The sequence below is a fragment of the Prosopis cineraria genome, unplaced genomic scaffold (genome assembly GCF_029017545.1).
Source record: "Prosopis cineraria cultivar Desert tree isolate PC_DT_omini unplaced genomic scaffold, ASM2901754v1 PC1, whole genome shotgun sequence".
NCBI lineage: Eukaryota > Viridiplantae > Streptophyta > Magnoliopsida > Fabales > Fabaceae > Prosopis > Prosopis cineraria.
In genome coordinates, this window is record NW_026555332.1 from 9,758,568 (window position 1) to 9,783,452 (window position 24,885).

At 29.4% G+C, this 24,885-nt stretch overlaps 2 protein-coding genes and 1 pseudogene across 2 annotated transcripts; 1 reads left to right on the forward strand and 2 right to left on the reverse strand.

Annotated features, from left to right (window-relative positions):
- The first annotated feature begins 381 nt into the window (after positions 1–381).
- On the forward strand, positions 382–1,684 carry LOC129311838 (uncharacterized). Its single transcript, XM_054954342.1, has 4 exons — positions 382–583; positions 918–1,049; positions 1,356–1,453; positions 1,547–1,684. The coding sequence occupies exons 1-4, from the start codon at positions 382–384 to the stop codon at positions 1,682–1,684; spliced, it is 570 nt and encodes a 189-aa protein (XP_054810317.1).
- A 3,190-nt stretch (positions 1,685–4,874) lies between these two features.
- On the reverse strand, positions 4,875–11,212 carry LOC129311921 (2-methylene-furan-3-one reductase-like; annotated as a pseudogene).
- Positions 11,213–19,986: 8,774 nt separating this feature from the next.
- On the reverse strand, positions 19,987–24,302 carry LOC129312002 (2-methylene-furan-3-one reductase-like). The gene is made up of 4 exons (XM_054954577.1): positions 24,081–24,302; positions 23,037–23,357; positions 21,629–21,788; positions 19,987–20,264 (listed from the first exon to the last, which is right to left on the reverse strand). Exons 1-4 carry the CDS (start codon positions 24,300–24,302, stop codon positions 19,987–19,989), a joined length of 981 nt encoding a protein of 326 aa, XP_054810552.1.
- Between the last annotated feature and the right edge of the window lie 583 nt (positions 24,303–24,885).

Below are 24,885 nucleotides of genomic sequence, written 5' to 3' on the forward strand. Positions count from 1 at the left end.
TTCTCTTCCCCCTGTTTTCGATGCTCTCCTTCACTCTTTAGTCCCCCTGTCCATTTTCTCTGCTTGTGTGAGTCTGTCACTTTGGATCCTCCCCGTGGCTTGCTTTGGCCCTGCTCTTTTTTTAATCTCTCTTTGTCTCTATTTTTCCCTTCCTTCTCTAGCTTTTTTCTCGTCTATTTTTGTTTGTTTTCTTCTTCTCAGTTTTTCTCCTCTCCATGCTCTATTTTTTTCTTCTCGTGTATCTCTCCTTTGGTCTCCCATTTCCCTTATCTCCAGTCCTCCTTTTTAAAGCAAATGAAGCTTGCATGTGAGAGCTGTTTGCGTGCTTCCTTTCTACTCTGTTCTTCTCTCTTTTTCTCTTCTTTTTTTGCTGCAACGTTCATGCGTGCGTCTCTAGCTGAAAGTTCAAGTCTGCTGCCTGCTCTGCTCTTGGCTTCTTTTCTCTATGCCCTTTGTGTATGTGTGTACGTGTTCTGCTCTGTGAAGCTTCCTTTCGTGTATGTGTGTGCATGTTCTACTCTGTGCTTCCTTTGCTCATCTAGTGTTTTTGCAACAAAGGACCAGAATGGATGGCTAAACGCTGGTTCCAGCATTTAACCTTTGGTTTACACACACACACACATATTTAACCACAATTTTTTAGTTGTTTTTTTTTTGAAAAATAATCCTTAAAGGATTGAATTTTTATTTTTTATATTTATTATATTTTTAGTTTTTTTAATGAACTAAAGAAATAAAATCCTAATCAGTAAATTATAATATTAAACCCTATTAATTAAAGTGTTTTTGAAAATATAATCCTAAAAAGGATTAAATTTTATTTTTATTATTTTATATATTTTTTAGTTATTTATTATTATTTTAAAAAAAATGCCGGGACAAAATATAGTGTTCACATCATCATATTCTTAACTCAGTTCGGGCCCTCCTCATTTCTTCTTCCTGTCCTGAACGCTACTCGGGGGAAGCTACTTTAACCGTTGTCTACTACATAAATAAAGTTCCTACCCCAGTTCTTGGTAATATTTCTCCTTTCGAGTGCCTTTATGGTATTCCTCTTGATTATAGTCTTTTAAAAGTGTTTGCCTGTGTCTGTTTTGTTCTTCTCCCTCCATATGAAACTACAAAATTGCAAGCTCATGCCCATGTTTGTTGTTTTCTTGGTTATGACCCTAAGTATAAGGATTATCGTTGCTGGGATCCTATATCTCTTCACATTCGAATCTCTCATCATGTTGTTTTTTGGGAACATATGATGTTTTCATCCTTAAATAATTTCTCCTCCGTTTCTCCTCCTTCACCTTCTATTTTCACAGATCCTTTGCTTAATCTTTTTCTAAGTGACTTTGATGCAGATTCCCCTATAGAGCTCACTACCAACACTACACCTACTCCTGATATGCCTACTGTTACATCTCAAGATGTTTCCACACAAGCCATATCTCCTGAGCCAGTATTATCCAATGATACTTAGCTCCACCGTATAAGAAACTCGCCCTCTTACCTTAGTGATTACTACTGTTTTTCCACTGTTCTCTAGTTATAGGAACCCAAATCCTTTAAGGAAGCCTCTTGTGATCCCTTATGGCAGCAAGCTATGAAGGAAGAATTGCAGGCTTTAGAGAAAATGCATACTTGGGATCTTGTTGATCTTCCTTCTAGTAAAACTCTTGTTGGCTGTTGATGGGTGTACAAAAACAAGACTCATTCTGATGGCTCTTTAAAGCAACGTAAGGCCCACTTAGTGGCCTAAAGGTTTACATAAGAATATGGTGCTGATTATGAGGAGACTTTTGCACCTATTACACGCATGACTTCTATTTACAGTCTTCTAGCCATTGTTACTACTAAGCATTGGTCCCTTTATCATATGGATGTTAAAAATTCTTTTTTGAATAGAGATCTAGAGGAAGAAGTGTATATGAAGCCTCCACCTGGGTATCAACATTTGAAAGATAAGGTTGGTCATCTTCATTGAGCTTTATATGGGCTCAAGCAGGCTCCTTCGTGCATGATTTGCTAGGTTTAATAACACTATGAGTCAGCAAGGCTTTACTTGTGGTCCTCACCACTCAGCTCTTTTTGTTTGATCTACTGCTCGTGGTATTGTTTTGTTGTTGTTGTATGTTGATGACATGATTATCACAGGCAGTGATGATACAAGAGTCTAGGAGCTCAAGATATACTTAGGGTTGCAATTTGAAATGAAGGATCTTGGTAACCTGAACTATTTTCTTGGACTTGAGGTCCATCATAGGAGAGATAGTATCTTTCTCTCTCTCAGGTCAAGTAGGCTATTAATTTGATATCTCGAGCTCATCTTTCTGATGATGAGGTTGAAAATACTCCTATTGAGCTAAACATTCACTATACTTCCACTGATGGCACCTTATTGGATAATCCCACCCATTACCGACAGTTGGTTGGGGGGCATCATCTATCTTACTGTGACCTGCCCTAACATTGCTTATGCAGTCCACATTATTAGCCAGTTTATGTCAGAGCCTTAAACTACTCATTATGTAGTAGTTCTTCAGATCCTTCGGTATATTAGAAGCACTCTATATCATGGGCTTCACTTCTCTGCTAACTCCTCTCTTACACTGCAAGCTTACTTCGATTCCGATTGGGGTGGTAATCATGATGATCAATGATCTACAACTGGTTTCTGTATCTTCCTGGCCATTCCTTTATCTCTTGGAGAAGTAAGAAGCAAACGTTAGCCTCTCGCTCTAGTGCTGAATCAGAATTCCGTACACTAGCAGACACAACTACTGAAGTACTTTGGCTTCATTGGTTACTTGATGAGCTAGGAGCATCTCAAAGCTCCTCCACAAACATCTATTGTGACAGTCAAGCTATAATCAAGATTGCTCACAATGATGTGTTTCATGAATGAACCAAACATATTGAGATTGACTGCCACTTCACTCGGCAGCATGTTGTTAGGGGCACCATCTAACTCATTCCAATTCGAACCAAGCATCAACCAATAGATTTGTTTACAAAGTCTTTTCATCCAGGCCGCTTTCATTTTTGGTAGACAAACTCAAGTTGCTCTCGGTCAAACCATCTTGAGTTTGAGGGGAGATATTATTTAGAATATTCTCCAAATATTCTATAATTATTGTATATATATATATATATCATTCATTATTAGAATATATTATTTGATATTATTATGTAATTATTAATCATTATTAGGTTGTCTTTTTCTTAATGTATATATTGTACCTTTTAGCTCAATAATACATAAGATATTTCTCCATATTTCTCTTGCTTCTATCAATGGGGATGGTAAAGAAATGGGAGGCAAGCTTTTGTAGATGGGACAGCATAGGAGGTGCAAGGAGGTTGGCTTGACTATATGGAACATGTGGCAAGACAAAGAACATGATTTTAGGGTTGAAGTGGTCAAACTTGATTTTCCGTTTGAAGATTTAATTTGAGGCAAAATTGCTTCATTTTAATTACTTTAAAGGCAAAATTATTATGATGAAGACTTTAGGATACTGGTTGCTTTTCTGCAAAAACTTTTCAGGCAAAAAATGGACATTTACCCATTATCATTTCTCCACATATACTTTCAGCTTTCTCTTATTTTTCTCTCAAACTAAAATGCAATTTTTTTTTTCATAATAATTTGATTTTTAAAATTGTTAAACTAAAATGTTTAACAATGTTAAACATTTTAATAACAATGTGATTTTTTTTTCATGTAAATTTAATATAATATATATTGTTGATTTATTCACAACCTTTGCATTCCCTTTCAGCTATATCACTCGCCAACTAAACTACTAATGTTATCATATGATTAGAAAGTACATTGAGAAACCACCATAGAAAATCAATTACGTTTGAGGCCACCAATTTATGAAATTATGGATAAAGACTAAGGTTTTTCTTAGAGTAAATAGACGAACATTAATTATATTTGAGACCACGGATTTATAAAAATTCAGGATTTGCAGCTGGACTTATATGTTGCCGAATGCATAAGGGCGTTTTTGTCAATTTATTTTTTAAGAACCTTATTTCTTTTTGAAATTTTAACAATTACTGCTTCTTAAATATAATTAATTTGCTATAGTGGTCTCTAAATATCATTTCCCTACTTAACATGCTTTAATCTTCAAAATCAATATATACGTGAATTAAAGAAAATAAAGAACCCCACCAATGTCCATCATACAAATTCTTATGGCTCAAAGAATACTTATAAATGTAACCCACATTCTAATAAATTATGTGTTGTATAGTTACCGACCAAACAAATTTTCTTTAACTAGCTAGAGTACTAGTATTTTAACAAATGAATAGTGCCCTTAATATAAATTTTATTAATCATAAGTCTCATGCACACTTATATTATGTGTCACACTGATATCTTAACATGTTACATAACACTTATTGATTAGGGTGGAAATTATTTGGATTAAATGACAAATCAGTCCATAAGCTATGGGTTTAGAAGCATCAAGGACCCTAAACTCATATTTAGTATTAACATTCTCTTTTAACTTTTAAAATGATGTAATATATCCTATTGGTAATAAATATTAACTTTCACTGTTAATTTACCATAAAATAATAGAAAAGGAAAAAATTCTTGGTCATTTTCTGCAATATTTTGGGTATTTGTTTGTAATCGTTGAGGTCCTTTTTTGTTATTTTCTCATCAATTAATTATTAAATTTAACTTTTGTTAATAGTAGGGCTAACATCGTATCATTGTAAAAAGTTGAAGGAAAATATTATATAAAAAATGAGTTTAGGATCCCATATACTTTTTGACCTATTGCCATTTAACCCAAATAATTTTCAACTTGTTGAGCGCATTTATTAATGTTATTGAGACACAACGAACACCGTCAGAGGATTGGATGGATGACTATTTTTCCAGTGGCTCTTCTGGTCTGAAGGTGAGCAAAGGCTTCCAAAACTTGAGAAAACGAGAAGGGACTTTTGGGATCCAAGACTGGCTTCACCTTTCCACTTTCTAAGAATGGTCTTAATTTCTCCAACACAGCTCCTTCAAATATATGCATTATGTAAACAATTGCTGTTGAAGCATTCACAGAAGGAATTATTGATACAAGTTTCCCATTACCACCTTCTTTAACAGCCTTCACTGCTCTCTCTCCATGCCCTGCTTCACATTTATTTAATCAACGTAATAATATTTTATCCTTGTGCTAGCTTGTGCAGCACATACATATATGGATGAGAAAAATATGGAGATTTTCAGTCCAATCATATCAATTAAATATTTAAATTTTCTAGGAAAATTATAATTGTTACTCCCTATACTTTTAGCATATTTTGATACTAGTTTCTATGCCTTTTTTCCGTTGCTCCTAGTTCTTTAAGTTTTGTCTATTTGTAATGTTAGTTAGTATCATTATTGATAGAGTTAAAATTGCTTATGTGTATATAACTCTACTAATTCTGCTATTGAATTGATAAAATTATGATGAATTTGATATTGTAAGAACAAAATGAATACTAACCTTCCTGTCTTTCTATCTATGCTAGCCATCATATCTTCTTTCGTTTGAAGCTTCACCCATCACGTGATTAAGGATTGTAATTAAATGTTGCTACTTGTTTCTTTTTGCCTTCTACTCATTTTTATACAACTTATCATAATTTTAATGAGTCAGCACAAGAAGTAATAGAATTTGTGTGCACATTAACCATCATTAATTCATATGGCCATATTTGAAAATACAGGGATGGGCTAGAACTAACAGAAAAAAGTATAAAGACTAATACCAAGACACGCTAAAAGTATAGGAACAAACAATTATACTTTTTCAAATTTTCAATTTAAGTTTTGAATTCTTACTCAACTCTATAAATGTTGTACCAATATTTTATCAGATCTACAATTCAAAATAGCATTGTTTCGTAACTTTAGGATGTTAATACCTGCCCCTCTAATTAAAAAAAATTACCTGCCCTTCTAATTAAAAAAACATTGTTTCGATTAGCATAACATAAAGATAAACATATTAAAACAAATAATGAATAAATTTTTTGATAAAAAATACAAACTATGAATTGCATTGAATTTAGGGAGAATGACAACTCAAAAAAAAAAAGTTAATGATAGCTAATAGTCTTGATAAAATTTTCTTAAAAATAATTGCAAATAATATTTATTCAAATAATTGAAAATTCATAAATTCCAATTGCAAATAAGATATCTAAGTTTAAAATGTAACTCTCAACTTAAAATAAGAATTATTGTTTGTAACTATCTTAACTGATATTAGCAACATAATTTTTAGAAAAATTTGTTAGGACTAAATGTCATTAATATATATTCTCTCAGGACTTAACTCATGTCATTCTCCCTTTAATTTGTTTGTATATGAATAAGTTATAGGAAATATATATAACTGCAAATTCTTGTAATTTAGTTCAATTTAGCGTTATCTGAAGTTTTACAGAATGACATTTTGGTTTTCAAGTTCTTATTCATATTTCCATTCAAGGATGAGGTCCTTTAAAAGATTTGAAGGACTTTTAGTCAATAAATTCCTCAGAAAGGGATTTTTCAGTAATTTTTCCTTGAATTTACTTTTATATGATAAGTAATTGTATATATGAATTTAAATGAAATGTAATAAATTGTTTAGAACTAACCCACAGTCATACACAACATCAAATTTAGCGATATCTTCAAGTTACTTTGTATATCAATTGGCAATCAACCCCTAACTTCTTAACGTTCTATTTTTTCAGTGCTAAGTTGCTGCTATTTGAAAAAAAATGTCTTGCAAGCTGCGTCAACGTTTTTAATTTATTAACCATAAATGATATAGTTGATGAGCTAGACAGGTGATCATATAGTTAGAAGTTAACTGTAGCCATAACTTACAAAGCTACAGGGGTGAGCCCAATAGGAAACATTATTAAACAGGCTAGATTCCTCTGACTTTAATTTATTATATACTTCCTCTTCAAAAGTCATATACATTTAATCCTATTTATAAGTATTTTTAGCATTTTATTAAAAGTAAAAAATTAAACCTAAATCTCATTAACTTTATTTAAAATTTAATAAGTTTTCAACTTTATCCCTATTAGATATACTTACTTCAAATAAAATACTCTAATATTTAATAAGCTTCCCAACATATAATAGGGACAAAATGGTAAAGATAAACCTAATAATTATTGAGGTATCTTATAAATAGGATCAACAAATATTCTCTATTTATCCTATAGATAAGACTAGAGGGGTATAATTTCAAAAGGGTATAGAAAGGAAAACCTAGTTTGAGTAGCTCATTGTAGCTTAACAATTATGGTAAACTTAGGTACAATTCTATCTTACATTTTTTTTTCTCATCATATAGGCTAGATTCCTATAATTTAATTTGATTATTAGATTTTACATTGAAATGTTGGGTTGTGGTTTTGTTCTCTTTTGAATCCATAATATAAGTGGGGGGTAAACTATTTTTTAAATAGAAATAAATTTTTCCTTGTTCTTTAAATCTCATTGACTAGAAAAAAGAAAACATATACCTGAATAACTAGGGTTCCAACACCACCAGCAGCACCAAGAACAAGGATGGATTGGCCTTGAGAAAGTCCAACACACTCAAGGCTTCCAAAAGCAGTCCCAATGGCTACAGGAAGGCTTGCAGCTTCAGAGAAACTCAGATTAGGAGGCTTGTGAGCCAATAATCTCTCTTCTGAAACTGTGTATTGAGCTAATGATCCAAGCTGCTTCAAGTGTTTCACACCTTCAATTATATCACCATATACTTCATCACCTTCTTTGAACTTCTTCACTTCACTTCCCACCCTCACCACCAACCCAGCAACATCAAAACCTGGAGTGTTCTTCTCACCAGAAAGCACAAAAGAAATCAATTGAATTGGTATAGATCAAAAGTAGAATATTTGAGAAATTTAATTAAGAGGGTAAAAATTGTCACTATTTCCTAATATTACCCTCTAATTAAATTCAATCTATCTTAATCACCTTTAACCTTTTTTATACACATTCCTCTAAACTACAATACAAGCCATTGGTAACTAATCTATGTTCATGAAAATAGTTAGTTGAACTCTTGATCTTCCAAAAATTTCCTCATCTACCCAATAATCATGCCCTTGAGTGTAATAAATATGAGAATGACAAATAAATCTTTCTAAAATAGAAAAATGACAATTCAGTCCCCTGAAATATGATAATGCATTCTAAGTTCCAAGGGACTTAATTGTCATTAAAGTTTTAATAAAATGATAAAAATATCCTTTAATTTAAAAAAGTAATAAAAAAATAGTGAGAAAAAGTTATGAATGCTTAAACCATTTTTAGTATTTTACTGAACTAGACTTATAATTCTAGAATCAAAGTTGTGAATAAAAAAAAATTTGTTGCACTTTACTAATTAAAGAAAAATGTGAGAGAAATTGCGAATGCTTAGACTACTTTAGTCATTACTGAATCAGAGTTGCAAATTTAGAACTAAAATTGTGAACAAAAATAAAATTGTGTTGTACTTTGTTGATTGAAGGAAAATTGTGAGAGAAAGTTGTGAATACTTAAACCATTTTAGTTATTTGTTGAACTAAAGATGTGAATTTTAGAACTAATTAAAGTTGTCAATTAAAAGAAACTATGTTACACTTTTTTTTAAATTAAGGAGTATTTTTGTTATTTTATCAAAAAATTTTAATAACAATTAGGTCCCTTGGGACTTAGAAGGCATAATCACATTTTATGGTCCAAATTATCATTTTTCTATTTTCAAGGGATTTATTTGTCATTCTCCATAAATATAACATTTGACTTATTTAAAATATCCTCATTAATTACTTAATAAAGTAAGGGTGTAATTGAAAATATATATATATATATATATATATAACACATACTCAATGCTTTATATTTTAAACTAAATAAATTTTTTTAAAAAACAACTTGTATGATAGTTTAGAACATAATAGTTTAGAGGGAGCATAAACTTTCTCCACAATACAATTATAAGGGCATTTGTGGCAAAGAATAATTTAATGCTTCTGACTTTTAGCAAAGAAACCAGTATTTTAGATCTATGCCAACACTAGCTGGTAGAAAATGTCCGAAAAAATTATAGCAAGAAGAACCATAATATAAAGATTTTTGGAAAAAAGGACCAAGGTTCTAAAAGAATTAAGATTAAGTGAATTAAGGTTATAATCGTAATACACTTGAAGGACTTTGGTACTTTTCCAAATAACATTTATCTCGTGGTCCTTCTTACCAAGTTCTCCAAAATGTCCTGTATTTTGAATTGAAGAGAATACATTGATAATTGCTTCTTAATAGGGCAAACTAATGTTTAAATCCATACAAAAAAAAAAGTGTCCATATTAGTATTCAACTGTATTTTGAATAGGTTTGTCTCTCATAAGAGCACGGGTGGAGCCAAAAAAATTTGTTGAAGGGCCAAGATGACAAAGCATATATAATAATTGAAAGAAAATTAAATCTATATATATAACTAACATAGTATAAATATTTTAACACATATATTTGCACTCATATTTACATATATATAATAAAAATAAATATATACATTCATTTTTAAGTTTTTTTAATTATTTTTTATGATATAAGAATAATTAATTATCATATTTATGATAATTTTTAGCAATTTCCTTCTTAATATAAAGTATTATTAATTGGAACAAATTTCATCTTCCCTATCAGCATTGAATAATTTAAATACATCCTTAAAATCTAAAGTTTTGTTCAATTTAAAAAACTCTATTACTTACTTACTGAATTTACTATTTAATTCTTTCAATTGATAATTATAATACTCAATTGTGGCAAATTCTTTATTTGGATGAGATCTAAGTATATCATAGCATATAATAAATTTTAATAGCTTGGTTATTACAGAAAAATATTTTTTAGAAGAACATATTTAATCATTTAATTCTATAGTTTTGTTGATCAAATTATAATTTAGTTCTTAACTTTGACTCATTATAATTTAATCTTTATAGTTTTCTTAGTCCCTGAACTTTACTTCTTATAATTTAGTCCCTATAGTTTGAACTTAAATATTGGTTCTTATATTTCAAAAAATAAAATTATAAATGTTAAAAAATATTCTAAACTTTTAATATTTAAATATATAAATATTAAAGGATTAAAATTATAATATTTTGAAATTTTAATATTTATAATATTATCAATAAAATTATAAGATTAAATTATGTTAAAATTTATTACTAATATTTTTAAATTATTAAACCCTTTTAATCTTTTATGAATATTATAAATATTAAAATTTTAAAATATTTTTAATCTTTATATTTTATTTTTTGAAATATAAGGACAATATTTAAGTAGTTCAAATTATAGGGACTAACTTGCAAGAGGAAAAGTTTAAGGCTTATGTTACAATTGAGTTAAAACTATAAAGATTGAGTTATAATAAATTAAAATTTAAATGAGTTACAATTAAGTCAAAAACTACAGGGACTAAATGATTATCTTTCCTAACCATAATCTCTTAACTTGTGGATAAGTAACTTTATGATAGATTTCAAATACAGCATTCAATAAATCTTGAAATTTTTATTTTAGTGCTTAATAAATTAAAATTTGTTAGTAATAATTTTCATAATTTCTTTCATCAAATATAAAATGAAAACATAATCAAATGACATCAATGCTTTAAGAGTAACTGTAACATTATTTTGTTAAAAAAATAATAATCTTATGACAATTATATTTTCAAGCTACTAACAAAAAACAGTTGAATTATAATATACATAAAAGATTACTATAAAATTAAAATAAAATTTTATCTAATATCTCAAACCTTCTATAATATACAAACTTAGAAAGCCAAAAATTTATATAACTCTCCTTTTACTTAAAACAAAATTTAAAAGTTAAACCTGCATAAGAGACACTGTGTGCATGATATAAAAGAAAAGTAAACAGTGGATAAAAGAATATTACCGGAAAAGGAGAGTCGTCGTTCTTGAAAGAACCTGTCATCCTCCAATAATCAACAGGGTTAATGGCAGCAGCAGCAACCTTGATGAGAACTTGATCATGCTTCAGTTGAGGCACTTCAACACTTTGATCAATCTTCAACACGTGTTCTGGCTTTCCATATTCACAGTACACCCAAGCTTTCATGTGACACGGTACAGAGCTTCCCCTTGCTGAATCCGCCATTATCGTCTCAGAGAGATCACACAGATCAAAACCCCCTACTCAGAAATTTATATACCACGTTTTGGTTTTATGCAAATATTTAAAAATTATCTTAATAATTAAACCCTCAGTTGTTTGCCTTAGATAAGTTTCTTTATGGCCACTTGCTTTCTTTCGTCATGCCTAATTAATAAGCGCCATTAGTGTACGAGGAATACGTAATATTATTTTTTTTTGAGGCAAATTTAATATAAGATTTAAAATATTTTATTTTTCAGAAGTAAAATAACAAACAGGATTAAACGGCTAGCCTAAATTTAATCTACTTTATTGAGTTCGTTGGAATGCCTGATTAATAAGCACCATTAGTGTACGAGGAAACCAGTATTTATGTATGGATAAACCGTCATGGCCCAAGTGTCATTCGTCAGCAACAATTTGTCATTTCTTTGGCTTGTCGTGGCTAGATAGGTTTGTTTATTTTAGGTACTTCTCATGTTATTTATATTTTGGGGTTCACATATAATCCGCACACAAAACATTGTTTTTGACATTTGAGCCACTATTTATATATTTGGACAAGCTTAATTCATATGGACTTGGCCCATATCAAAACCCCTGTTATTTAAAATTGATTACTTATTCAAACTTAACTCTTATTCATTTGGTTACATTTTCTTTTTAGTCTAAAATAAATTGTAATATTTAAAAAATTAAAATAAATAATGCAAATCATACTCTCTCTATTAAAAAATGTAAAACATTTTAGTGTTTTAAGGTGTAATATATTATGTTTTTTTTCCCAAAAAGTATCCCTAAAAATAAATCACTTTATATTTATTTAGAATGAAACATTCTATTAAATAGAGATAAATATGAAAAAATTGTACTTTAAACAAGTAATTACTTTATTAAGGTGAAATTTAATTAAAAATGTCAACATTTTTAAATGAAAGGTGTATTCTAAAGTACAAAATAGTCCAAAACCTAAATTTAATATAAAAATTTAAAATATTTATTTTTTTAGGGTAAAAAATAAAATAAGATTAAACAGATAGCTCTAATTAACCTAAGTTTTAATTTTTATAGTTAAAATGGGTCAAGCTTAAAAGCCCTTTCACATAAAATACTTTAATCTTTAAAGAGAAGCTCTGAAAAGCAAATTTAAATGGATAGACCGATAAGCCCAACTCATATTCGGACTCTTTCACATGGTAAATTTATTATTTGTATGGGATGTCAAAAAAGTCCAATCAAAATCAACTTGTATATGACGGAGGTTCTTTTATTTTTGTCTTCTGTCATCAAGCACGTAATTTCTTTCTTTGACTGTGGCTTTAGTTAGATTAGTTTTTAAATAACCAAGAAGTTTGTTGAATTGGCTGTTGGAAGGTGATCAACAATAAAACTTTTAACTAAAAGAGTATTTATGAAGATACAATACTGTGAAGCACGCCATCAGTTTAATCCTCATATACTAGTGTTTTCAGATCCAAATCAGTCCAAATGGTCAAACATGCCAGGTAATCAATTGCCAAGTAAAGAAACAAATCTGGTTTAACTATTTGGCTTTTCTAACAATTGATCTAAGTTGATTCATTCACTTGGATTTGAGCGGTTCTTAAAAATCTAGAGAAAAATCCAAGACTTTGAAATGATTACACCGTTTTTTACACTTTTTTCATTTAAATATTAGCTTTTATTTAATTATTATATTACCAATTAAACTATAAGAACCGTTTACCTTATTTGTTAATTCTCCATTTCGATTTTTAAAACATTGATATATACACATACCATTACTTTGACATTTCCTAGGGTACATACGAGGAAACGAATATTCACATAAAATAAACTGTTGCGTGTGGCCCTAATATAATGTCTTTCGTAAGCAGGCTTGTCATTTACGAAGTCACTCGGCTTTATGCATTGGATTTTTTTATTTAACATGAATAAACATAAAATTTTTTTGACATTATATATAATTTATTTAGTTTATTTAGCATTCATCATTACATTCAAGCAAAATAAATCTCATATGTTTTTTTAGGAGAATTATATAGCAAAATAAGTCACATATTCTTTTTAGGAGAATATTCATAAATAATAACAAATATGAAATGAACTGTTATTAAAATGAGAACATAAACTAGTTTTTTTTCATAAAATGAAAATTGTTATCAGTCTTTGTGTGTGTAATTAATTTAGTTGAGTGATCTTTAAATATGACTATTCCTTCTTTTTACCCACCCTACACTTTGTCTGGTAGTATTGTATTACAATATGATTATATTAACAAATTATCTTATTAATTAAACCATCATTTGTTGCCTAGGTAAGTTTCGTTATGCCCACTTGCTTTCGTTCATCATGCCATTAATATATAAGCGCCATTGGTGTACGAGGAATATGTAATATTATTTTTTAGAGGTAAATTTAATCTAAAAATTTAAAATATTTCATTTTTCAGAAGTAAAAAACCAAACAGGATAAAACGGCTAGCCTAAATTTAATCTACTTTATTGAGTTCGTTGGTCATGCTGATTAATAAGCGCCATTAGTGTACGAGGAAACCAGTATTTATTTATAGATAAACTGTCGTGGTCCTAGTGTCATTCGTCAGCAACAATTTGTCATTTCTTTGACTCGTCGGGCTACATAAGTTTGTTTATTTTAGGTACTTCTCATGTTATTTATATATTGGGGGTTCACATTTATCCGCACACAAAACATTGTTTTGACATTTGAGCCACTATTTATATATTGGGCAAGCTTAATTCATATGAACTTGGCCCATGTCAAAAACCCTGTTATTTTGAAATTGATTACTTATTCAGACCTAACTCTTATTCATCTAGTTACATATTTTTTTTTGGTCTAAAATATAAATTATAATATTTAAAAATTTAAAATAAATAATGTAAATCATACTCTCTATGTTAAAAAATATAAGACATTTTTATATTTTAAGGTGTAATCATTATGTTTTTTCCCAAAAAGTACCCCTAATAATAAATCACTTGATATTTATTTTAGAGTGAAACATCAAAAACCCTGTTATTTTGAAATTGATTACTTATTCAGACCTAACTCTTATTCATCTAGTTACATATTTTTTTGGTCTAAAATATAAATTATAATATTTAAAAATTTAAAATAAATAATGTAAATCATACTCTCTATGTTAAAAAATATAAGACATTTTTAATATTTTAAGGTGTAATCATTATGTTTTTTTCCCAAAAGTACCCCTAATAATAAATCACTTGATATTTATTTTAGAGTGAAACATCCTATTAAAGAGGGATAAATATAAAAAAAATTATGCTCAAGTAATTACTTTATTAAATGGTGAAATTTAGTTAAAAATGTCAAATATTTTGAATGGAAAAAAAATTCTAAAGCACAAAATAGACTAAAATATAAATTTAATATAAAAATTTAAAAATTTTAATTTTTTAAAGGTAAAAAATAAAATAAGATTAAACAGATAGCTCTAATTAACCTAAATTTATTTTTTATGGTTTTTTTCTGGAAAGAAGGCAAATTATTAATAAAATAAAATATAAGTCATTTTTAATTAAATTTTTCTCCAATAAAGTAATTATCTACTTTCAAACTAACTATATCTTTTCATTTTTTACTCCTATTAAACACCTTATAATAAATATAAAATTATTATTAATACGAACACATTTGAAAAAATGATAATGATTACACATCAAAAGACTAAAAATACTTAATATTTTTAACATCTAACTCCTCAAAAAATATCTTATATTTTTAAATGAAAATAGTAAAGTAAATGAAAAATATGTAGTGTGGGAACCATAGAATCTTCTCCATTAAGTGTGGGTTACAATGTTTATTTTTTATGGTTAAAATGGGACGGGCTTAAAAGCCCTTTTATATAAGAATACTTCAATGTTTAAAGTGAAGCACTTAAAAATAAGTTTAAATGGATAGGCTGATAGGCCCAACAAATATTCGGACTCTTTCACATGATGGATTTTATTGTTTGTATGGGATGTCAAAAAAGTCCAATCGAAATCAACTTGTATATGACGGAGGTTCTTTTATTTTTGTCTTCTGTCATCAAGCACGTAATTTCTTTGACTGTGGCTTTAGTTAGATCAGTTTTTAAATAACCAAGAAGTTTGTTGAATTGGCTGTTGGAAGGTGATCACCAATAAAACTTTTAACTGAAAGAGTATTTATTAAGATATTATATTGCGAAGCACACCATCAGTTCAATCCTCATATAAACCGGTGTTTTCAAATCCAAATCAGTCCAGATGGTCAAACATGCCAGGTAATCAATCGCCAAGTAAAGAAAAAAATCTGGTTTAACCATTTGGTTTGTTCTAACAATTGATCCAAGTTGACTCACTTTAATTTGATCGGCTCTTGAAGATTCAGAGAAAAACTGACTTTAGAATGACTGGACTGTTTGTACACTTTTTTCATTTAAATATTATCTTTTATTTATTTATTATATTACCAATTAAACTATAAGAACTGTAATGTGTCGAATTTTTTTGTTAGTTGTCTATTCGGATTTTTAAAACATTGATATATACAAATATCATTACTTTGACATTTCCTAGGGTACACACGAGGAAACGAATATTCACATAAAATAAACTGTTGCTTGTGGCCCTAATATAATGTCTTTCGTCAGCAGGCATGTCATTTATGATATCACTCGGCTTTATGCAAGTTTCTTTAATTATTTGAGGCGTCATTTCAATTATATTGGATTTTTTTATTTAACATGAATAAACATAACAATTTTTTGACATTATATATAATTTATTTAGTTTATTCAGCATTCATTATTACATTCGAGCAAAAAAAGTCTCATATTTTTTTTAGAAGAATTATATATATCTAACGACTACTTAAGCAAATTATTCATAAATAAAAACTAATATAAAATGAATTGTTATTAAAATAGGAACGTAAACTTGGTATTTTTTTTTAAAATGAAACTTATTGTTAGTCTTTGTATATAATTAATTTACTTGAGTGATCCTTAAATGTGATTATTCCTTCTTTTTATCACCTTTCACTTTGTCTGGTTGTATTGTATTACAATATGTTAAAGATGATCCATGCATATCCAAAAATTTTGCATTCCGAGTGCAGTTGTTTAGGGAATATTTGGTTTTTGTTTTCATTTTTTTAAAAAAAATTTATGATAGGAAGAATGATAAATAGGTTCCAAGGGAACCAATTAATTCAAATTAGATCTTAACCAATTTTAAAGTGTCAAACTTTAGGAATTTATAAGTTCGACTCTTAATTTTATAATTTTATTATGATGAATTTGTAACTTATTTTTTTCTATTAAAATTTGAAACACAAATTGCAATTTATTAAAATGAAGTTGCAAAATTGAAAGTTGAACATGCAAATAATTAGAATTTGGCAATTTGAAATTGGTTGAAATCCAATTTAAATTAATAGATGTCCTTGGAATCTATCTGTCATTCTCCCTTTGCAATATAGTTTTTAAAACTATTTTTCAAAACAAAATAAAAGTAAAATTCATTTAGTTGTGTTAATTTAAAAATCAGTTCTATAATTAAAAACCGGTTGATAGTAATGTCATTGCTGCTTAATGGCAGAGGCTTGTGATAGTAATTGATTAAAATAACTATAGTTTTCTCAAATGTAATGCATTTCGGAAGTAAAAAACATGAAACCAAAACACTTTAAAAAGTTTCTATTTTTTATTTTTAAAAACAAAAATAAGATCGGATTTAAAAATAATTAAATTCAAAACATATAACTAAACGAGTTTTCTTTTTTATTTTTTTCAAAAACAAAAACTATCTTTTAGAAAAAAGAAACCAAACAAGCCCTTACTCTTTATTGCAACACATGCTTGTTCTTAATAAGATGAACAATGCTCATGGGATTATATGAAGTATGAGTGTCACAACTTGTAATTGAAATTAAACCGACAATGAAATCAACATAACTCAACTCTAGGTATTATTATCTATGATTTCCCTCTGTATTTATGTTCTCAGTTCTATGAACTACATAATAATACTTGGATTATATTTAAAAAGAAGGAGAAATAACTGATCACATAATAGACACCTTCTCATTGGCCACTTGAGCCAATTCATAACAACCTAGCTTTGGGTACCCATCCCAATGAATCAGAACCTAGGGAACCCACCTCTTTCAGTAGTACGTAAGCTTAAAACAGCAGTGGGTAACACAAGAACTTCTAGCTCAATCATTAGTGGTAACAGTAAACACAAATTATCAAGCTCACCACGGCAACATTTCAATAGTGAAAGTTCATCGCAAAGGCGCACATCTGAATATATATTTCTTCATATGTGCTTGAGCTTGAAGCAATTGTTGTTTGAGATTGCGAAGAACGATATCTTGCTGTCTGACCCGTTCTAGCTGCAAAATAATTCAGTGATCGCATTTGTGTGAAGAGGTAACCTATGAGTAGTGTTGAGCACTAGTTGGTACTTTGCAAGTAAGGCTTCGAGTTCACTTAGGAGTTCCTCCGAGTGGGCCTGGTCTCCACTTCTAATCCTTCCGCCTTAGTTAGTTGCAAGAAAAACAGAGTCCATAGCACTAACATCTGGAGACGGGGAGAGTGATGGTATTGGGCTTAGGTGCAAAGAGTTCTAGGTAGCCCAATTCGACATAGAATTCATTGTTATGATGGGCTGGGCGGCCAGGGGCGATGGTCCAGATGTCCTAAACAATTCCCCTTTTCACTTTAGCATTGACTGATGTGGAGGTGCCTGCTTGTTTTGAGTACTTTTGGAATGTTCATAATTTCTTTGGTCTGGTTTGTGTAGCGATTTTCTTTCGCTTCAAGACAAGCTAATGTTCAAGTATGAGAGTTTGATGACTTCTAATATTTTAATGAATGTAATGGAGTTTTTAATGCAATTGAAAGTCATCTCATATAATTAATTAAAAATATATATGATTTAATAGATGATTATTTGTGAGAATGAGTGTGGATAAGTTTTAAGATAACTGTAAAAGTTATTGGATTAATTATAGTATTAAATATGAGTTTTATTCACATAAGATGGCTCAATTTATGGGCCCAAAACTGACAATTTTGAAGCTCACATCAAATTTGAATTTTGCCAGTGTGCCGTAGCATCAATTTGGATGTTGCGAAACAAATCAATTTTCAACGTTGATTTTAGAAATTTTAAAAATTAATTAATTTTTATATCAATTTTAGTTATAACTGATATAAAAAGTGCTTTTTACATCGGTTCCTTAGGGAACGAATGTAAAAAATCTTTTAATTTCTGCATCATTTTTCTTTTCTCACACAGGTGTCATTTTTCACAATTTCTCACTCATAAAAGTAATTTTCTCCACAATTTTTGCCATTTTCCTTGCCTGAAAGGATAAATCTTTAATGCTATTAATCGTTCTCATCTTGTCTCATTCTCTCCTTGAAACCCTATCTTCTATCTCTTCGAAAATCTCCCTCTCACTTCTTCATCTTCTCCATTTTCATATGTTCTTGTATTGGTTTCTTCAACTAGTTACTCATGGGTTTGGTGGAAGCATTGATTTCAATGACTTTTTTAGGCTCAAATTAGTAAAGTAGGCTTGTTCAATCTTATTCATATCTTCTAATATCTTTAAGCTAGGTTTTGTAGAGTTTATAACTAGGGTTTTCATTTTTGGGGCTACCCAACCATTGGTTCTGAATTTTATGGTGATTATGAAGTTAAATAGATGTTATTCAAGTTGTTTTGATAGTGATTATGATAATGGGCAGCTTAAATTCAAGACCCTAGACTTAGTGGATGAATTTTTATGATGATTTGAGGTTGTAGAGGTTAAATACTTGATATATAAGTGTAATAATGATTATGATGAATTAGACCCAATGTAAAAAATATTTTTTTACATCAATTCTAAAACTAATGTGGAAAGTCACACCCCTTGGAACAACATCTTTATGCGAATCGATGTAAAAAGTATTTTTTAACTGCTATAAATTTTTTTTTGTTATAATGTCATATCAATTCTTATGGCTCAAAGAATACTTATAAAAGTAATCCACATTCTCATAAATCATGCTTTGCATCGTTACCAACCAAACAAATTTTCTTTAACTAGAGTACTGGTATTTATAACAAATGAATAGTGCCCTTAATATAAATTTTATTATATATATATATATATATATTAATCATGAGTCTCATACACACTTATATTATGTGTCGCACTGATATCTTGCCATATTACATAACACTTATTAATAATTAGGGTGGAAATTATTCGGCTTAAATGACAAATAAGCCCATGACCTATAAGTCTAGGAACATCAAGGACCCTAAACTTATTTTTGGTAACAACAGTCTCCTTCAACTTTTTAAAATGGTGCAATGTCATTCCAATTGTTAACAAATATTAACTTTGTTTATTAGTTTTTCAGAAAATAATAAAAAAGGACAAAAAAGTTTCTTGGTCATTTTCTGGAATTTTTTGGGTCTTTGCTTATAATTTTTAAGGTACTTTTCTATTATTTTCTGATTAACTAATGGTTAAAACTAACTTTTGTAAATGATAGGGCCAACATTGTATCATTTTTAAAAGTTAAAGAAAAATATTGCACAAAAAATGAATTTAGGGTCTTAAATGCTTCTTGATATATAGTTTAACCTATAGTTTGTGGGTAATTTGCCATTTAAGCCAAATAATTTTCAACTTGCTGAGCGCACTTATTAATGTTATTGAGACACAATTCTATATAATGTGCTGAAGGCGTACATCCGTCAAAGGATTGGATGGATGACTATTTTTCCTGTGGCTCTTTTGGTCTGAAGGTGAGCAAAGGCTTCCAAAACCTGAGAAAAGGAGAATGGACTTTTGGGATCCAAGACTGGCTTCACCTTTCCACTTTCTAAGAATGGTCTTAATTTCTCCAACGCAGCTCCCTCAGATATATGCATTCTGTATACAATTGCTGTTGAAGCATTTCCAGAAGGAATTATTGATACAAGTTTCCCATTACCACCTTCTTTAACAGCCTTCACTGCTCTCTCTCCATGCCCTGCTTCATGTTTATTAATCAATGCAATAATATATTATCCTTGTGCTAGCTTGTACTACACACACACACACACACACACATATATATGAATAAGAAACATATGGAGATTTTCAGTTCCATCACATCAATTAAATATTTAAATTTTGTAGTAAAACTATAATTGTTACTCCTTATACTAATCTCTATACCTTTTTCTTTGCTCTTAGTCCTTTAAGTTTCATCTATTTGTAATGTTAGTCTTTATGATGACTGACAGGGTTAAAATTGCTCATGTGTATAGGAACAAAATAGCCACTAACATTTTTGTCTTTATATTATGCTAGCCATCATATGTTCTCCCCTCTAAAGCTTCACCTATCAATTCTAATTTAATGCCCTACTTGTTTATTTTTGTCTTCTACTCATTTTTATATAACTCATCATAATTTTAATAAGTCAGCATGAGAAATAACATAGTTTGTGAGCATGTCAACCATAGTTAAGTTCATATGGTCATATTTAAAATTATAAGAACTAATGTTGTAGATGTATGAAATTTAAGAGACGAGAACTAACAGGAAAAAACAAAGTATAAGCACTAATATTAAGACACACTAAAAGTATAGGGACAAACAATTATATTTTCTCATATTTTAATGTAAGTTTTGAATTCTTACTCTACTCTATCAATGTTGTACTATTTTCATTGGGTCCATGATTCAAAAAAGCATTGTTTCGTAACCTCAGGTGTTTGTGCCTACCCCTCTAATTCAATTAAAAAAATAGCATTTTTTCAATAAGTATAACAAATTGCATAACACAAAGATAAACATAAAAAAAATAATGAATAAATTTTTTGATAACAAATAAAAACTAAGAATTGCATTGAATTTAGGGGGAATCACAATCAAGTCTAAAAAAATTCACATTTGCCAATTGCAAATAAGATATATAAGTTCTAAATGCAACTCTCAACTTAGAATAAGAATTCTTCTTTGCAATTATCGATATTTGCAGCATAATTTAAAAAAAAAAAACATTTGTCAGGACTAACTACCATTAATATATTCTTTAAGGACTTAACTCACATCGTTCTCTCTTGAATTTATTTGCATATGAATAAGTTATAAGAAAAATATATTTGCAAGTCCTTGTAGTTTAGTCCAATCTAGTGTGAAGCTTTACAATATGGCATTTTTGTCTTTTAATTCTCATCATGTTTCCATTCAAGGACCAGGGACCTTAAAAAGATTTGAAGGACTTTTAGTCAATACATTCCTCAACTAGTGATTTTTCAGTAAAGTTCCCTTGAATTTACTTTTATATGAATAACTAATCATATGTATGAATTTTAAATGAAATGTAAATTGGTTTAGAAAACTAACCCACAGCATCATACACAACATCAAACTTTTCAGCCATATCTTCAAAGTTGGACTTTGTATAATCAATTGGCAAGTCAACCCCTAACGTCTCCAACAGTTCTACTTTTGCAGTGCTGCAAGTTGCTGCTATCTTTGACGCACCAAAAACGTGTCTTGCGAGCTGCCTCAAACGTATATTTTAATTTATTAGACCATAAATCATCACTTCACCCTTTAATTTTCTATATAATATTGGAGGACAATTTGTTTACTAATTAGTACGTAATTAATAGTTTGAAAACGTTTGTTAAAATATAAAAAAGAAATTAAATGAAAAATAACATTCATGATGAAAAATAATATATATAATTCCTTAAGAATGAAGACCGAGTAACGACGTTGTTTAATTTGTTTCTGTATCGTTTTCGTAAGTTGTATGCACAGGTTTGACTGGTTTGGATTTCCTCATAGGTTGAATGCTGGAAATTTACGCGTGGAATAATAGTATTTATTTTATATTGGAGGAACCTAAAACAATAAAAAAATAAACCTCTACAGATTTAAAATATTAAAAAAAAATATAGGGATCAAAAGCAAAATGTAAGTAAGAATTTAAAGTTATATTTTTTTATTTTATTAATTTTTCAAAACAGGCTAATTAATGGTTCTTAAAATATTAAAACCTAATTATATTATATGATCAAATAGTTGATGAGCTAGACATTTGATCTCATAGTTAGCAATTAAAGTGCATAGGCCATAAGTTTACCAAAGCCTATAGTGGGCTGAGCCCAATAAGAAACATTAATTATTGAACTAGCTAAACCTCTTCTGATTGTAATTTATTACTCCCTCAGATCTTATTTGTAAATTAGTTTTAATATTTTTATTAAAATTAAGAAAAACCTTAAATATTAACTTTGTTTAAGAATTTAATAAATTTTTAACTTTATCCCTATTAAATATATCTACTTAAAATAAAATACTCTAGTATTTAATATGCTTTCTAACATTTAATAGGGGCAAAAAGGTAAATATAAATATAATAATCATTGAGTTGTCTTATAAATAGGATCAAAACAAATACTATATCTTTGCCTTATAAATAAGACTAGAGAGGTATAATTCTAAAAGCGTATAGGGAGGAAGACCTAGTTTGAGACATTGAGTAGCACATTGTAGCATAACAATTATGGTAAAATTAGGCACGCAATTCTATCTTACATGTTTGTTTGATTTTTCTTTCCACGTAGACTAGATTCTATAATTTAATTTGTTTATTACATTTTACAATGAAATGCTGGGTCATGTTGTTTGTTCTCTTTTGAATCAATTATTAGTGAGGGGTAATCGTATTTTTTATATATAAATAAAATTTTCCCTTGTTCTTTAAACCACATTGACTTTAAAAAAAAAAAAAAACATGTACCTGAATAACAAGGGTTCCAACGCCACCAGCAGCACCAAGAACAAGGATGGATTGACCTTGAGAAAGTCCAACACACTCAAGGCTTCCAAAAGCAGTCCCAATGGCTACAGGAAGGCTTGCAGCTTCAGAGAAACTCAGATTAGGAGGCTTGTGAGCCAATAATCTCTCTTCTGAAACTGTGTATTGAGCCAATGATCCAAGCTGCTTCAAGTGTTTCACATCTTCAATGATATTACCATATACTTCATCACCTTCTTTGAACTTCTTCACTTCACTTCCCACCCTCACCACCACCCCAGCAACATCAAAGCCTGGGGTGTTCTTCTCACCAGAAAGCACAAAAGAAATCAAGTTGGTGCAGATCAAAAGTAGAATATTTGCAAATTTAATTAAGAGGGTGAAAAATCATTACTGGTTTCTAATGTTATCTTCTGATTAAAATCAATCTATCATAATCACCTTTGATTTCTTTCTTATACTTCCTCCGAATTACAATATAGGTCATTATTAAGTAATTTTTATTTCTAAAAAAATTGGCTAAAATTTTAGATTTTTTAAAAATTTTCACATCTTTCCAATCACATCATTGAGTGTAATAAATATAGGGAGAATGACAAATAAATCCTTTCAAAATAGGAAAATGACAAGGTGATCTTGCAAAATGTGATAATATCTTTTAAGTTTCGGAGAACCTAATTGTACTTAAATTTTGGATGAAATGATAAAAATACCCTTTAATTTTTTTTTAAAGACAATGTTCATATACATGCAAATTAAATTTTTGACCTAATTTTCCTATTATTATATATATGCAAATTAAAGACAATGTTCATGTCAAAATAGAAAAGTAAACTACAAACCAAAAAAATAAATCTAATAAAAGCAGCTAATCTCTTAAAATATGATAAACTAATATTTGAATCCCAACAAAAGGAGACACCCATATTCAATATTCAACTGTATTTCGGATTGGCTTGCCTCTCATAGGAGATCAGCTGTGTGCATATTAGAAGAAAAAGGAGAGTATGAATAAAAGAATATTACCGGAAAAGTAGAGTCGTCGTTCTTGAAAGAACCTGTCATCCTCCAACAATCAACGGGGTTAATAGCAGCAGCAGCAACCTTGATGAGAACTTGATCATGCTTCAGTTGAGGCACTTCAACACTTTGATCAATCTTCAACACTTGTTCTGGCTTTCCATATTCACAGTACACCCAAGCTTTCATGTGACACGGTACAGAGCTTCCCCTTGCTGAATCCGCCATCATCTTCTCAGTGAGATCACACAGATCAGAAACCCCCCACTCAGAAATTTATATACCACATTTTGGTTTTATACAAATATTTACAAATTATCTTATTAATTAAACCATCATTTGTTGCGTTAGATGAGTTTCTTTATGGCCACTTGCTTTCGTTCGTCACGCCTAATTAATAAGCGCCATTAGTGTACGAGGAATATGTAATATTATTTTTTAGAGGTAAATTTAATCTAAAAAATATAAAATATTTCATTTTTCAGAAGTAAAAAACCAAACAGGATTAAACGGCTAGCCTAAATTTAATCTACTTTATTGAGTTCATTGGTCATGCCTGATTAATAAGCGCCATTAGAGTCCGAGGAAACCAGTATTTATTTATAGATAAACTGTCGTGGCCCAAGAGTCATTCGTCAGCAACAATTTGTCATTTCTTTGACTCGTCGTGGCTAGATAAGTTTGTTTATTTTAGGTACTTCTCATGTTATTTATATTTTGGGGTTCACATCTAATCCGCACACAAAACATTGTTTTGACATTTGAGCCACTATTTATATATTGGACAAGCTTAATTCACATGGACTTGGCC

Bases quoted from the DNA above. Each gene is read 5' to 3' on its own strand.
- LOC129311838 (XM_054954342.1), top strand. From the start codon at position 382: ATGCGTGCGTCTCTAGCTGAAAGTTCAAGTCTGCTGCCTGCTCTGCTC. The intron at 584-917 runs GTTCCAGCATTT...TTCTTAACTCAG, and splicing joins GAATGGATGGCTAAACGCTG to TTCGGGCCCTCCTCATTTCT. The intron at 1,050-1,355 runs GTATTCCTCTTG...ACTTTGATGCAG, and splicing joins TCCTTTCGAGTGCCTTTATG to ATTCCCCTATAGAGCTCACT.
- LOC129312002 (XM_054954577.1), bottom strand. From the start codon at position 24,302: ATGGCGGATTCAGCAAGGGGAAGCTCTGTACCGTGTCACATGAAAGCT. The intron at 23,358-24,080 runs GTAATATTCTTT...TCTGGTGAGAAG, and splicing joins ACGACGACTCTACTTTTCCG to AACACCCCAGGCTTTGATGT. The intron at 20,265-21,628 runs GTTAGTTTTCTA...AACATGAAGCAG, and splicing joins TGTTGTGTATGATGCTGTGG to GGCATGGAGAGAGAGCAGTG.